At 36.8% G+C, this 16,579-nt stretch overlaps 1 protein-coding gene across 1 annotated transcript in view; it reads right to left on the bottom strand.

Annotated features, from left to right (window-relative positions):
* The window catches only part of brinp2 (bone morphogenetic protein/retinoic acid inducible neural-specific 2), a 198,742-nt gene that overhangs the window by 5,769 nt on the left and 176,394 nt on the right, over positions 1 to 16,579 (bottom strand). Inside the window, exon 7 of the mRNA XM_032565698.1 lies at positions 825 to 1,047. Within this exon, the coding sequence (XP_032421589.1) occupies positions 825 to 1,047 (223 nt within the window). The remainder of the gene's footprint in view (positions 1 to 824; positions 1,048 to 16,579) is intronic.

Raw genomic sequence — 16,579 nt, 5'->3', positions numbered from 1 at the left:
TTAAATGGCAACATGTTCAATATCATCACTTTCTTAAAATAGTGGCCTAAGTAATTTTTTTGCCAAAAGTGATTTTGGCACAAAAAAAATCCCACGTCTTTCATTCTAAACAATGTTTTAGGTAAAAAAAAAAAAGACTTAGGCCATTATTTGGCTAATTAATGGAAACATGTCAGTAGATGGCACAAGAAATTTAGTCTAGTAGGAAAAACCTATTTCTTCTTCCTGCAGCTTTGGCACAGGGAGAAGAAGTCAAACAGGGCAGAAATCACAACTCAAACAAGTAGATGCTTTATAAAAAAAAAAAAAGGCTACCACTGGATGTTGGGTTGGAATGGATTTTAATTGATGACTCATGCAGCATTCTTTTTGCAGACTGTTCAGCATCATCATGAAGTGACAAGAAGGGGAATTATTAAAGTTTTGTCTGACACACCAAATATCTGTCTGTTAATTATTCTTCTTTGCATCTTAAGCTTATACAAAGTCTCAAAGGTAGTGGAAAATCTTAAAAGTAACAATGAGAAAGCTTAATCTTTTAGTTTCGCTTGAGAAATTAAATACCGCTGATATTAAATCTATTCATATATGTTTGTTTAACATGGGAAATATAGGCTTCAAACACCTATATGCTGATTTGTATGTGTTAGAAAAACATCATTTTCTTTCTTGTGTATCACCCGATACACATTTTCTTTGTGTAGAAAGAAAATGAAAGAGAGAAAAAGTTAAGAATGATTTTAAAGATGAACATTAGCTCTTAGTTGTAACAAATTACACTGTAATCTTTTAGTCTATTTGCTGACAGTGTCGTAGTAGCTTACCTTTCTCGAGGCAGACTTATGCGGGCTTGCTTGGGGCAGCGTTTGCTCAGGGTGAAGAGCTTCCTCACTATCTTTTGGGCTTTTCCCGAGGCCAGCACTGTGCTGGCCTCCAGCTGAGCATAACGCTTCTGGAGGGGCAGGTCACCTGACCAGAACTTGGCAACCGTGGACACATTTAAAAATCGGTCAGTGGGGATCCGCTTCAGGAAGGCTTTGAATTCATCTGAAGGGAACACAAGAGAGACAGGAAGAGCGTAAAAAATAAATGAGACAACAGAAGGAAATTAGATGATCTCACGCAGCCTGTTTGAGCCCATCAAAACTCTCCAGCCTTCGATTCCTTCACTGGTGGTGTAAACGGAAAAATGAGCGAGGAGCTGGAAGAGCTGAGTGTCTCATTAGAAAATACAAAAGCTGTTTTCGGCTAATAAATTGGATTTACAAGGTAAACACGAGCCCTTTAATGTGCGGGTGTTCTCGTTCAGCTAACTATTAGTTTCATCACGGTCACTGTGGTATCACTGCCAACACTGTCATTTAGAAAGCTTGATAAATGGCTGTCTGGTGTCACACGCAGATGGGCATTTCCATTTATGTTGTAAATCTTTCATTATGAGTCCAAACAATTTAGGAGTGCACCCATAATCACAAGCTGAATAGACCAATAAAGCTATATAGCAAAATAGCAAAAGGTCAGCCTCTAGCTTTGGGTGTCCCCTTCAAAATGGAAAACAGCCCTTTGATACAATTTACTGCACACTCTGCAGCTGTCACAGCAGGTGTTAATCAAAAGCAAAACAAAATAAAAAAGCAGAGTGTAACGCAGATGCTCCTATAAATTTGGCTGTTCTAGGGCGACAGTAACACTCATATTTTACTGCTTTAACAAAGACATTAATATGGTTCACAAATGAACTAGTTTTAAACAAAGTTAGCAGCAGCAGATTACAACTTTTTATTTCACATAAATATAAAAATTCAAGATTTTTGACAGAGTCTGAAATTTGTCAAAATATGCCTTTTTCGTGAGCGAATTATATCTGTGTAATTTAACAGAATCAGATACATTCATATTCAGGTACAGCTTATAAATAAACGCTTAAGAAGTACATATTATAAATAGAAATAGACTATTACATAATAAGTGGGCTATAATTTCCTTTTACATTTTAATATACACCTGAATCTACTGTGTGTTGTTTAGGTTGTATCTAAACAACATTAAGATAAAACCAAATTCTATTCTATTCCATTGCTTTTATAAGATTAGATTTTGACTGATTTCAGGTTATGCTTCCTGAACCAATTGTTTTTCTTGTTTAAACATTTACAAAATAAATATCGCTTGTGGAATGTAAAAGAATGGCAATAAAATTACATAGGTAACACAAATATCAAGACACAAATTTATCAACTTAAAAAGAGCTTTGTCTGCTTGGTTGACACAGCAGGTTTAAATGAAGGATTGAACTATTGGTGTGAAGTAAGGACAGTTATGCACTAAGGATGTTTTTGTCGCCTAGCGCTGATGTTCTTGCCTTTTGTTTAGAAAGGTGATATTAAAAAGGATAGCTTTGATCCAGATAAGTACGAGATAGAAACAGAAGGATTAGTCCCAGGGATCAAGGATTCATCCCCTGCTGTTTCATGACACTGTATGTTTAAATCTGTGTGAGACCAGCTGAGAGGCCTCAGAGCATAGATACATGCTGCCCTGTGTGTTTCCTGTATGCAGGGACGGACTCACACAAAGTCTTCTCAGTTGAGTCTGGTTGCTTAAAAGCCCGTTTGATACCACAGTTTATGATATAGGTAGTGTGGCTCATTGCCCAGAGTGTCGTGATCTTGAAGATAAAAACATGTTAAATTGCACAAAGTTAGTATTTGATTCTCAGTCTTTGGTTTGAAGTGAAATTAAAAGGCTGTGTCAGTGTTTCCAAGAGTCCAGATTGCATTTGATCCTTTTTACTTCAAAGTTTGAAATAACTACAGTTGCCAAATTTGAATCAGATTATTTCACAAAGCTGTAAGATCTTTTATAAGATGGTCTGATGTTTATGAAACCTCAAAAAACAAAAAAAAAGAGCCTTCCAAAAACTTTGTTGGTTGTAAAAATCTCTTAAAATAAGTGCAATAAGAGCTAAACATACACTGGGCAAAACTGAACTGGACCCATCTTGATACATGAGAGAGAGATAATTTCAAACACAGATATGTTGTGGTTTAAAAACGCAGTAGTCGTGATAGGTTGTATAATAATAACTACATAAAAAGTTGCAGAATTGGCTTTGTCTTGAAAGTATGTGAGAGTATTTGGTTTTCTCAAGGGCAGTGAGAGAGCCTTTTAAGGGTCAAATTTAATATTTATTTGCAATAAACAAATATAGCTGCACTAAATTACACGGGAGCAATCAATGACATGAATTACACATCAGTTCAACACCAGGTGTTCTTACGTTTCATTATGAGGCACCAGATGCATAACATGCCAGTTATGAAGACTTCAAATGTTCTTTCTTCCAGAGCCAGCTATGAGAGACCTTCTCAGATTTCCTGGGTCTGCTGGGGAATCCTATTCCCATGCGCTGCTTTTGGCATGGAGGAATCCGTAGCCGAGCCGACCTGCGCTGAGCCCGACTGACAAAACTCAAGCCTATTACAATGCTCAGTGATCCCAGATGACACAATGGCAAGGTTCTTTCCATCCCTCTCTTTGTGCTCGTCTGCCTCCTTCCCTCTCTGTGATTGTGCTCTACTTGACAAGATGAGGTTGTCTCTCTCCTGAGTTTCCTAGCTCAGCTTGCTCGAATTTGTTCACTTTTGCCTCCTGACTTTCTTCCCTGGCTTCCTGATGTCTCTCTAGAACCATTTGTCAGCTCCTTGCTTAAGGTCAGAAGTGCAGTTTTGACTTTCTCATTGACTGAATAAATTAATGCTTTTGTTGCAGGCTACTTTTTGTAGCTTTTAGTTCTTCACTTTCACAGTTGTCACGAAACATTAAAAAACAATTACTTAAATATGCTGTAAAAACACCATGTACGTGACAAGACACAAATTGCAGACCATTTTTTAAATTCTGTGTCAAAGCAAACTGCTATTAAAATATTGTATAAGTTATGCTGCTCACCAATAGGCACAGTTTTTGACAAGGTTATAATGGATCTTAGAGTATACATAGCCATGGCTTAATTAAAGTTTTTGTGTCTTGAAAATATGTAATAATTCAAAACTTTGACTGTAACCTTGAATGAAACCTTGTATTCTGTACAATTCTACTGAAAAACAAGCATATGTGGTGGTGGAAGGATGTGAAAAAAAGAACATGCAATAAATAACTAGGATGTTTTATTTTTTTTTCCCAGTGTGTTTACATTTGTTTCAGTTTTCAGGTTTTTTTGGAAGGAGTCTATCAGCACGCCACATTTTGACTAGCTAATGTTGAATTGCTCTATCATAAGGTTGTCTAAATCTATCAGCTTGTAGGTACAAGCATTATTCACAGTTTTCTTTAGGAAATTCCATTGATTTTTTCGCTAGGCCACTCCAAAACTTTACTTGTCTTTGCTGAAATCTACTTTTTGTTGATTTGAATGTACACCTGAACTCACTGTGATGCCAAATAAAAAACAACTAATTTCTGTTACACCATAACACATTTTCCCACAACTTTCTGTCATATAAACCTTACTTCTTAGTTCCAGACATTTGAAGACTACAGAAGATTTTTTTTCACTGCTAAGACACAACCATGAAAATTCCTGCAGCTTCTTCAGTGCTTTGTCTTGCTTTCTAAAAACATCTAGTTTTTGTCAGAGCTTCCCTAATCAATGTTGAAATCAGTGACGTGCGGTGAGGTGCAATGCTGGCGAGGCACTGACTTAATCATAATCAGATATACAAATGTAGACCACCTGCTTGTTATTGTTAACATAAGGGAATTTTGTGCATGCGGACAACGCTGGAGGGCAAAAAGACAATTCTTTTACATGCCGTCCATAGCCGCGCTGCCGCCGTAGAATAATTCTGTTAACTCAATCAAACTTGGACATGTAGATATTATTAATTTCGTGCCGTGCTCCACAGCAAAGGGAAAAATCGTTAAAAGTACAACTCAAAACCACGTCTTTCTCTCTCTCTGTATCAGTGGAGCTATGCGCAGACTCGTTGCCATAGCAACTGACAACGCCACAAAACCCCCCAACAAAAAACACTGAAATATTTCCCACACAAAGAGCAGGACATTCAGTCTGTTGCAGTAGTGTGGTTTCAGGCTTAATGTTTATTTTGCGATTATTAATAACTGATTGTTGCAGTAAGAGGAGAAAACTATAAATATATCGCTGCATTTTACTATATGGCTAGCTCCATGGCTAGCTCGCTGTTACTGTCTCTTACTCTGCAGTTGTGGAGTCACAATGTCTGATAATGATTGATAATGTCTGGGATCATGAGCGCCCCCTGCCATGAGGCAAGAGAACTGCCTGCCTCACCTCCAATCTGTTCTCTGCCGTTTCTGATCGCTCCTCAGCACAGGAAACACGTTACACACACAGTTGGTGACAAAAAACACAGTACATTATATACATAAGCTAAATTATGGAAAATCTGTTCATATATTAAATATTTTTTAACCATTTTATTGGCGACGTACAGACAGGAGGAGCATGCTCCCATAGAATGGCCGCCAGCGCAGTTAGTGAGAGGTTGATCAATCCCAGGTGAGGCTCAACTCACTGCTGCCTCACCGGCTTCATTGCCAAGCATTTGAAAGGGAAAATGCGAAAATTCAGCGATTTTGAAGAGAAAAGAATCAGAATTGGTTAAGCTAGATGAAAAATAGGTACTTTATAGTACAAACCACATCACACTGAAACATCCAAAATCCTTCCATTTTAATGAAGTGTACATCTTTGAGTGAAATTTAGTAGTCTATGTTAATACAATTTATTTAGATTCCTAAAAACTTTAACTGTCGATGAAATAATGAATCTCAAGACATCTAAACAAAATTATGCAAAAAGCACATCTGCTTTTCCCAGGACGCACAGCAATTAGCCACTGCAGTGAAAACATCTGAAACGTAAAGTGGATTAATTTTCAGACATATTACAATAAACAGATTACACTAGTACATTCTGTTCTTAGAACAAAAGACAAAACTGTCCAACTACAAAATATAGTGTTGTATTTGACTCATTTACCCAAAAATCTGATCAAAGTTTCTTCTAAAAATAAGTTTATCCCCAGTTCATGTCAATATAGGTAAGATTATCAAATTGCTTCTGAAGAAAAAACAGGGGGTCTAACCCTACTGCTAGCAAGGCTTATGTAATGTATTGGCCAGTGTTTTGGTGCCGTTTCATAAGGGCTCATCAGTCTTTTTCTTCCCTCAGACACATATAGTGTGATCCATGTTGCATTTCTGCTATTCACTCATTTTAAATTCTTTCAATCACTCATGAACTCAAAGAGAATTTACCTTCATTCTTCAACCATCCAGCAACCCCCTCTCTATTTTATGTTTTAATTTACTTTTTTCCCCCTCTTCTACATCCCCTAGTTCAACTCTCTCTTTCCATTTAACACATCTTTAGTAATCATTTCCAGTGTCATTAGGCAGGAGGAATTTGTCTGTCTATTTTCCACCCTTTCCTTGACGTTTATGACTATGTTCAAAATTTATGGTCAATTTTACCCACTCAAAATCTATCAGATAAAGAGCCAGGGGTGTTATTTTCCCTAATGGGCGACAACCCGGCCTTGAAATCTTAATATCGGTGCTGAGTAAATGATTCATGCCATTTTCAAGAGGAGATGGCAGCTAAGTGACTGGCTGGCAGAAGTCTGGTGGTTACCTTGAAATTCTCTAAAAAAAATCAGTAGACTGAACAGATCGTAATGGGATTTTAGAATCCCCAAAAGCCAAATAAACAACTAAGTTTCCTACACAAAATTGAATATTTCCTTGTCATTTTGAAATATATAATTCAATGCCCAGAACCATACTTGTTTAGTGTAAATAAGGAGGCACCACCACAGGGTCCAAACTATTCATGACACTTTAGAATTGAAAACGTTGGGTGGCAGTATCTTACGTGGCTAGAACAGCTGTGTTTTCTTCAACAGATGAAACTAGAATGGTGGATAAATATGAAAGCAAGACTTGCCACAACATGTCAAACAAAGTTCTGAGATAATCTTAAATTGCAAATACAAATTGATAATTCATTCTTTAAAAAGAAAAAAAAACATAGTACAAATGCTACTGGAAAATCCATGACTTTGATTTTTTTCATGTTTTATTGTTGAATGTAAACTTGAAATAGATATTGAGCAAATATTTATGATGGATTATTGTACTGCTATTTTAAGAATGTATTCAGTGTATTTCATCTTACTTTTGTCAAATTCTTGTGTATTTCAAGGCCATTTGAAAATGGGCGGCTTTAAGCAAAAAGTTTCATGCAACTAGAACTGAACTGTTCATAATTTGAGTTCAAATCAAGTCAGGGTGCCTCAGAGGTTTTTGGACATGTCATGGTATAAGAGGAAATGCTTGGAGATGACAAATACACTCCATATAATATGCTCTTCTACTAAAAAAGTATTTAAATTCTACAAAGATACTAGATTGATAATGTTACTGGAACCCATGCTACACTCTTTCCAACAGTGATCAATAATCACTCACATCAGCATGCATCTGCCAGTTACCATCTTGCAATGGAAAATTGTATTCTAGATTGCATGTGTTGCATTTCAACGCAAACTGGCTTTACCAGTTTAATCTTTAACACACTCAGCTCTCAACTGAAATCAGATGTCCTGACTTTTAAAAAAATTTTTTTACCATAAATGTAAACAAGCGCTAACCATTGTCAAACCGTCTCTATGATAGCTGGAATCAGAAGTGATGGTTTGACATTTCTTTCCCAGCTAACACAATTGTGTCTCAGACATCTTGTTTGCCATTGTCGTGGTGTACTCATCTGTCAGTCACATCTCACTGAAGAGTCTTTCATTAAGTCCCTGATGATTTCTTGCAACAGCAACTTCAATAATTATAATGCTTCCGATGTGCTTTTAATTCGATTGCACAGACAAAATGACGGTGGTGTTGGGATGTCCTCAGGCAAATGTGGCAAAAACTCTATCTCTCTCTATTTTATTCTGCTGAGCTGCCAGCTGGGGGACGCGAAGTGGAAAACAGAGGGTCCAGAGCTGTCGACAAAGCTGCAATCTCCATCACTTCAAGGTGTCTGTAACACATTAAAAGCTCTACCCATCATACATGACTGACACTGCTGCTCACATAACAGTTAACAGTGAGATTTTTATGTTTTTTTTCCCCCCAAAAAATTCGTTAGATCCTCTTTATTTGAAACGGAGCTTTAACTAGTTTTTGAGGCATGTTTAATTACACGTGAGTGACTTGGTTTATCTCCTAGAACAGTGGCTCAGTATATTAACATAGACGGCAGTTATGAGGTATTTTGACTTTTATTTTTTGTGCCACCAAAATAATCACTTTCAATGGAAATTGAGGGAGGTGCATAGTGTGATTTCAAAAGTGCAGACTTTGCTACACAAAACAAAAGCTTTATGTAAGTGTTTCCCACCAAATTGCCTTTGTCATACACAAACAGCAACAAGAAAGTTGGCCTTTTTCTTGTTGCCCACATATCTAGGACTCTGTCAGAGATCGGATAGAAAGGAGTGGTAAAAGAAAAAAATCAGTTTCAGAGACTATTATGATGTGCTCTAATTACATCTGCTTCTTAATCTAGTAAAGCATTTTGTTTTAAGATTAGAGAAAATTCATCTTATGTAAATAGTTGAAAATCCTTTAAAAGGACAAGAGGACTCAATCATGTCCTTATACTAACATTTAGTAAATTTAGAAGTAACCAAATGCTGAACTATTCATCATCAGCAGATTAATTACAATTTGAACTTTGAAAGATTTGCATGCAATCTTTCAGAGCTTTACAAATCCTATGTTATTGTTGCTGTTGTATGCCAGCTTTTAAAAGTCAAGATTTCTGACTCAGTAATTACCAAATACTTCCTCCCACTCTGTGGGAGTTATTATAATAAGTGCAATATTGACATTTTTGAAACACCACGAGTTTAGCTATGTAATAATAAAATTTGACTTGTGAGAGAAGTTTGCAGCCTGTGCTGCCTTTTAAACTGACCTGATTTGCACTTCGCTCAGTCAGTAGATCAAAAGTTGATCTAAATTTCACATTTTTAGAACATCATACTCCAAATGGAAATTTGATGACTAAAATAACATACACATGGAGATAGTGGTGGAAGGCAGTGGAAAGGAATTTTTATTTTATTTTTTTCAGCACAGCATGCAGTGCACATATCACACAATCGTGACTGTGCAGAATCATTTGAAATAGGTTAGTCCATTTTCACAGTTTACCTAAAACATATTTTTTTAATGTTAGAAATTAAAGACAAAATAAAATGTTCATACATCTACCCTTGCATATTTAGAAACAGAACGCTGGTAATTCGACTACCAGAAAAGTGCTGGATGAAATGGTAATGGAGAGCACTCCACCGCCAGTTGCTGTGCACTGCTGGTAAACGGGGTGAAAAATAATAATTCGGTAAATAAAGACACTTTTAATGCAAAGTTGACAATTTTAATTGACTTTTAATGAAAGCATTAATGCAACTTTGCATTAAAAGTATCATTTACCCAATGAGGCAAAGTTGACACTTAATTCACTTTTCATGCAAAGTTGCATTAAAAGTGTCAGTATTTACACTTCATGAAAACTTCGTCTTCATAACAGGTGTTACGTCACGTTTATGACGGTGTCATGTTAGTCTCATGCACACCCTGTCAAATCAAGAGGTATTTTAGAAAATCCAGTCTATCCAGTCTGATTAGTGTTTTACTGGTTGCAAAAAACAAATGACTTTGAATGGGAAGCTGAAACATTGCCACTTATCCATAGTAAGAAAGTTTCTCCCAAACCCCCTTCAAAACTTATGCTAAATTTACCTGTGGTTATCTCTATGCATCAGAAAAAACATTAATTTAAATAACTGTTATAATTGTAGTAATTGGCATATTATGTCATTTAGCTGTAGCACAAATGACTGTTGGGTGTTAAGCTCTAGGATTAGGTTAAGGACTTGCTTTTTCTTGATATTGTGGTATTTTTAGAGAAGGAGAAGCATCTTGCACGGGTTCATGCCACCTCCTGACAGACAAAAGTGTGAATACATTTCAAAGCTCATACAAGACCTCTGTGGTTTAATATTAATTTCACAGAAAAACGTATTAACTACTGGAAACGTTATTTAATTTTTTTTTTTAATGAAATTTTAATAAAGCATGAAATATTCAGATTAGCTTAACTGTTATATGTACATATTAATTATTAAACTTTTTTGATAACGATTACTTTTAACCAGAAATATATTGCTGTGTTAGACTTTCATCCCTTCTTTCTTAGGAAGCAGGAAAAAATATGACCTGTCCCTGCTGATGTTCTGCCATGTCAGTCCCATTCAAAAGCTCTCATTCAAAGACTTTACCTGAAGCACTAAGCTCCAACTTTCTGTGGAATACAAATGAAACAAATGACAGACCAATTCGCTCCCTGTCAGGCACTGCTGCAGGGGAAGTTTACCTTGCCCACTTGAAAAATAGTCACTCTGTGCCACAAAAAAAAAGCCCCTAAATAGAACCACCCTTTGCACTAACACTGCATCAACTGAATGAAACTGAAGTGTGTTTGAGTAAAGCACACAAATCCTAAAATATGTGACAGATCCACTCTCAAGATCACAAACCTATCGTCTAAGTGAGAAATGGGATTCATTTCAGTTTGTGAAACCAATATATGCGCAGGCACAAAACACGGGAAATAATGCCACCAGGGTGTTTGTTAGTGGACCCCTGTGGGTGATCCTAACTTGGAAAAAAAAGCTCTTTAGTGCTATACCTTCAGCCCTCGGTAAGTTGTAAAGAAGATCAATCTGAACTCGGAGCACAACTTTCCTTTTTGTTTAAAGCAGCAGCAAGGTATAAGACCAGAAAGATTTCTGAGTCGGAAGGACAGTAAAAACAGCTACCATCGATCTGTAGCAACTTATCTTTACAGGAAAAAGAGATTCTTTATTTCATTTGTATTTAAAATGTTGCAACGCCCAGAATAAAAAGGCACTCCTGGCACTGCTTTATGTAAGCAGAAAGAATTTAAGAAAATAATCTTTCTGTAGCTTTATTTAAAAATCTTGTAGGTTATGAGGCTGACAATGAAGGTTAGCGAGAGTAGTGATGAGTGACTTGATCATTTACAAAATGTGGTAAATTTCTTTATGTCTAGAACCTTGTAGAAATCTGCAAACAAGACAAAGTAGAAAAGAGCAGTTTATTTTAAGTGAGATATTTATCCGCTTTGCACAAATGGCTCCCTTTGGCACGAGAGACCACATAAAACAGAAGAGCTCATTTAAGCAGAAAATGTGTTCACTTGACATGATTTTGAAATTCTGGCCACCTTTGCCAACTAATGGAAGCGCAGTGACAAATGCCTGCTTAAAAGTTGGTAGATTTTCAAAGTGCTATGTGCCAGTCTGTGTGTAAGGCATAATTAAATGTGACTCACTAAATGTCAGCTGATGCTATGAGATGGCTGATTAGCCTGTCAGTTTGAGCAGCATTTTCTTTTTTCTGCTTGCTACTTGTCCTTGCTACAGGAAATAAAAGCCTCTAAAACAACATAGACTCTGAAGATAAGACAATTTGGGATTGAGAGGATCTACAATAGCATGGTAAAATTAACAAGTGACTTTAAGGACATTTAAAGGATATGTATAGGTAGGCCTGTCGCTATAAATAAATCAATTAATCGAACAACAAATTAAAACTATTGACCTCATTTTAATTATCAGCTTTATCGTTTCTCCCGGCCTTTTTCTCTTTCTAATGATGATGATGGATGAAAAAAGGCTCAACTCCAGTGCTCTCCACTGACTCCTCCCTTCCTCATTTCCTTAGTGTAAAGCCCAGCACACACTGCACGATCTTAGAGCTGTCAGCCGATTGTCGGCCCATTTTCAAAACCTGAGAGACCACAAACTAGCCGACAGAAATCCTAGGTATAACGGTTCGTTCCTGCCGTGTGGTGTCCAACAATGGGCACAAAATAATGGCTACAAGTTCAGTTAACTAATTTTAAAACCAGGCATTAATCCATGCTTTACTACAATCTACCTGCAATGCATGTGGCTAGTGTCAGCGTAAAGTCCTGACTGAATGAAAATCATTATAACCTATTTATGTCACGTTAACGAAAAACAGCTGAAAAGTTACCGGGTTTATCAACTGCGGTAGCAATTTCGCTCCAACTCCAGCCCTTGTCATTTCTGTACTCTGCACAAAATGTTGAATAAACATTAATGTTGTTTCCACATATCATCTCCAATGTCCGCTGGACTTTGCTGTTTGGGATTCCCCTCCATAATTCCCCCTCAGAAAGCACGGAGGGGAATCCGCACTTTCTGATTGGCTACCTGTCACATTCAACAGGCTGCATTAAGCTCCCAGTCGGGGAAAACCCCTGATTTAGATCGGAGCGGCAACGACGATCTACCGTAACACACCACACACTACAGGATGATCGATTACGAAATCGTAAGCGACAATCTTAGAACAACCAACGTTGAGATTGTTGTAAGGGGAAAATCGGGGCAAAAGATCGTGTAGTGTGAACTATTGCATCAGGTAGTCGATGTGCCCATTTTATCTATTTAAATCTAATTATTGCTATATGGCAACATAGTATACAGACTTCATAATCTGCACTCTTTTGGTTGAATGCAGTATTTATTTCCACTTTGGCTTTATGTTGTTTAGTTTCTATTCAAGTACATTTTTTGTTAATGGAGACTGAGAATCCATTTTATTTTTGTTTTTGGTTGTTTTGTTTATTTTGTTTATTAGTTCCAGTGTTTAGTGTTCTTTTGAAAATAAAGTGTATCTATCGTTGGCAGGAAATTGCATGCATTATTACGTCATTTCTATTAAATCAGTGTAAAAGGATCTTCAAACAATATTATCGTTTATCGCAATAATTTTTGAGACAATTAATCACTCAGCAAAATTTGTTATCATGACAGGCCTATGTATAGTAGTATCTCTCAACAAAGAGCTTGTGTTAGCTGTTTCCTTTTTCCTTTTCCATATACCGTCATAGAAAACTGAATTTAATTCTTTCACAGATTTAACAAGCCTGAGTTTTCCATAATTTAGACATAGAACAGGGGAGTCTGCATTTGCATTAAATACAACTATAAATATGTAATGTTGAGATAATTAGAAAAACCAGCTACAAATTGTTTGAGTTTGGACCATAATGTGGAAAAACAGCGGTTTTCTGCATCTGAATAAACAACAAACCATGCTGTATAAATATTTTATGGGGTTTTCCCTGAAAAGAATCATTTGTATTTAGAAATACAAATTTGTACACACAGCATGTCTTGCAAACTAAAGTTTTCAATCCTATAACGTTAATAGGATTTTGAACTTTTCTTAGACTTTTATGATTTAAATGTAGTCCACATCTCAATTTGAACTCTATGATAAACACATGCACTATGTTTCTCCCAATTGTAATAACACTTGGCCTTTTTTCATACATAATTACCACAACAAGTCAATGTAATCACATGATACCCTAAAGTCTTCGATATGTTGCATAATATATCAGTTGCAAGTGAGAAAAATCCCTTATCTTCCTCCTTGCTTTGGTGCCGTTTAATCCTCTAGGTCAGATTCTACTAGCCCTAGCAGAAACCGACGCAACAGGAGGCCACAGTGCCTTCAGCATTGCTGTTTGAAGATGAAGTACCTCCCTGAGTACTGCAGAGAGATCAGAAATGGAAAATGGATTTAGGCGAACATGGAGGGAGGGGGAGGTCAGTCGTTAATATCCAGCAAGCTACTTTCAAGCAGCGTCCACCTGAGGGGTAAGCCTCTCAATCATTTTTTCCCCCTTTTTCTCCCAATTTATGCATCAGGGGTTGACAGAAGGCATATGCACTTTTCCATCAGGTCTGTTTCGCACTTGCTAAGTTACACGCATCAGGGATCTGCACAGGGAAAATACAGCCCCACATGATTGGGCGCTGAGAGCGGCCAAGTAAAACCTCTGCTTTCTACTAGAGGCCACTGAAGTGCTCCGGTAGAGCAGCTGGAGGTTGCTCAAGGACATCTTAACAGCAGCTGCTCAGGAAAGACTGAACATCGCTGGCTCGCTTCACTCCATCATGCACAACGATTAAGATGTTGTCTGAAGATGTGACATGTCAGGGTATTATTCCCTGCAAAGTCTAGGTTGTCACTATTAAATTGAAGGCTATTGTGATGAACAGGATGTGGATTCATTGTCATGCAGCCCTTGCTTCGGTGTGTTAGTCGGGGTGCGCATGTGTGTATTAGTAGAAGTGTGAAAGGGTCCGACTAAATAAACTCTTTTTTATATTTCTATTCATTGATCCATCCCCTCAAATGTCACAGCCACACTGGAGAGGACCCTGTGGCATTTGTAAAAGAGATGTCTTTCATGTACACAATGCTGACATCTTTCGACACCAACTTTATAAGGAGCCGGAAAACACAATCTGTTTCCCCAGGAAACATCAAGAGTTATTTAAATGTTCCTATTCTTTCGAGGAGCTCAACAAGGAGGATTTTCCGGACAAATAAAAAATTCTCCAGCCCTACACAATACATCTTTTACATCAGCAATCAACAACAACAAAAAATAGAGAGATCTCCCGTACCCATCTTAAAATTACTTTGAAAAGTAATAACATCAGTTTCATGATCTTTCAGCTCACTCAGCGCATCAGGCATTAAAGACAATTCTTTTCACATCAGCTTCAATGCCAAATATCTTCAGACATTAGAGCCAGCAAACCCCAAAATCTTAAAACCACGAAACATAAATAAATCAGCATCTGCCCATTGTTTTGTTGTACTGCTATTTTTCAAAGTGAATAAGTAACCATCATTTCTCTTAGTCAAACTATCTGAAAACTCATCCCTCCTATATATAAAGTGCATTTTTATCAGTCATCCATATGTGTATAATGAAGTGTTTGGTTAAGTAGCTTAAGGAAGGCTGTCAATTTCTATGGCTATGAATGGACAACAGGTTGTAAAACTGTTAAAGAAGTCTATTGGGCTTCAATTCTAAACTCATATTAACAAAGGTTAGCATTAGTAAACATCTACTTTACAGATGTAAAGCAATCATTAGCATACAGACCTCCTACATTAAAAGCAAATCTATTGCAGGGTCTGATGCCCATGCCTAATAAAGGGGCATTAACCTTGAACGCTCCCCAGGTCTCATTTAGCAAAAGGAGTCCATATGGGCCATTGCTGCATTTGTCTCCAGACAGATGGGTTTTATCTGTGCACCCGCTCATGCTGCAAATGATCCCAAATTACGGGAGAGCTCTGTTTAGATTTTTACACCTTTGGCATTAACCACAGGCTCCTCTGTGTGTAGGTTAGCAAAGCCCAGTCCATAAAAACAGACTATTGCCAACAGGGTTTCGTCACATACTGTTTTTTTAGTCACCCAGATTCCCACTTTTGTATGGTTGTTATGTGTTTCCGAAATCTTTCTAGCCATAAACACATTCAGAAAAATTCCAAGAAATGTATTTTTCAAGTTAAGCCATTTCAAAAAAACATGAAAAAGTTACTTGTTTGTTCTTCCCCAATTTGGTACAGATTTAACTCTCTAAACAACTGACATTAAAATTAAACTGAATAAAATAATATGTTTTACAGTCATATAAAAGAGTAGCATTATTTTATAGTAGTCAAACTATAAAACTAAACTGAACATGCAAAAAACAAAAATATTTCTCTAAAATAGGTATTAAAATGGTCAAATTATAAAACAATATATATTTTAACACCACAAAAATTGAAATGTGTCTACTTTCATATATATACATATATATAAAACTACTGACTCATCTTCTACTTTAACTCTTAAAGTCACAACGTTATTTCTGACATCTGTGAATCTGACAACGTTTAGCAGTTTACAACAAACTCCTAATCTAAATGGGTACTGAAGTCATGGGTTTTCCAAAGATGTTTTTTTTTTTAAAAAAAACCTATGTTTAAAAAAAAAAAATTATATCAAGGTTCCCTGAATAAAAAACAGCAAGTATATTTATATCAAGAGCACATACTGTTCATTTAGTATTTATATTGGCTCACCTGAAAACTAAATGTTCCATCAGGTTTTTGCTGATCTATATTCAAGGATGCTCAGCAGATTATCTCTCAAGGTAGTTCAGCAGGTGATCTGTCCACTGTGACGTAAAAAATATTCATCTAACTCTGACCCAAAACACAGTTTACTGCTTAATTTCTCTCCAAATTAAACCCAACTGAGCTGTTGCCAACATTTCTGCAAGCATTAAAATAATAAAAAAAAGAAAACATTTGCAAAAATTACACATCAACAGAACTTCAGCACACTTCCATGACACACAAAAAAACATTGTCATTTAGCAAAGACTTTTTAAAAAAAAAAAATTCCCGATTGGATGTTGCTTTTCTTAGCACTGCGCTAAAGGCAGAGATGATCTCACAGGTGACTTGCACTCCAGCCCAAGTGGATTCAGTTTGACTGACACTGCCTAACAGCTATGCTCCCTGAAAGCCAGTGCATGTCCGGGAAAAC

Source organism: Xiphophorus hellerii, chromosome 6 (genome assembly GCF_003331165.1).
Source record: "Xiphophorus hellerii strain 12219 chromosome 6, Xiphophorus_hellerii-4.1, whole genome shotgun sequence".
In the NCBI taxonomy this organism is placed as follows: domain Eukaryota; kingdom Metazoa; phylum Chordata; class Actinopteri; order Cyprinodontiformes; family Poeciliidae; genus Xiphophorus; species Xiphophorus hellerii.
Note: the sequence above shows the minus strand (reverse complement) of the source record. Positions and strands in the feature narration are given on the sequence as shown.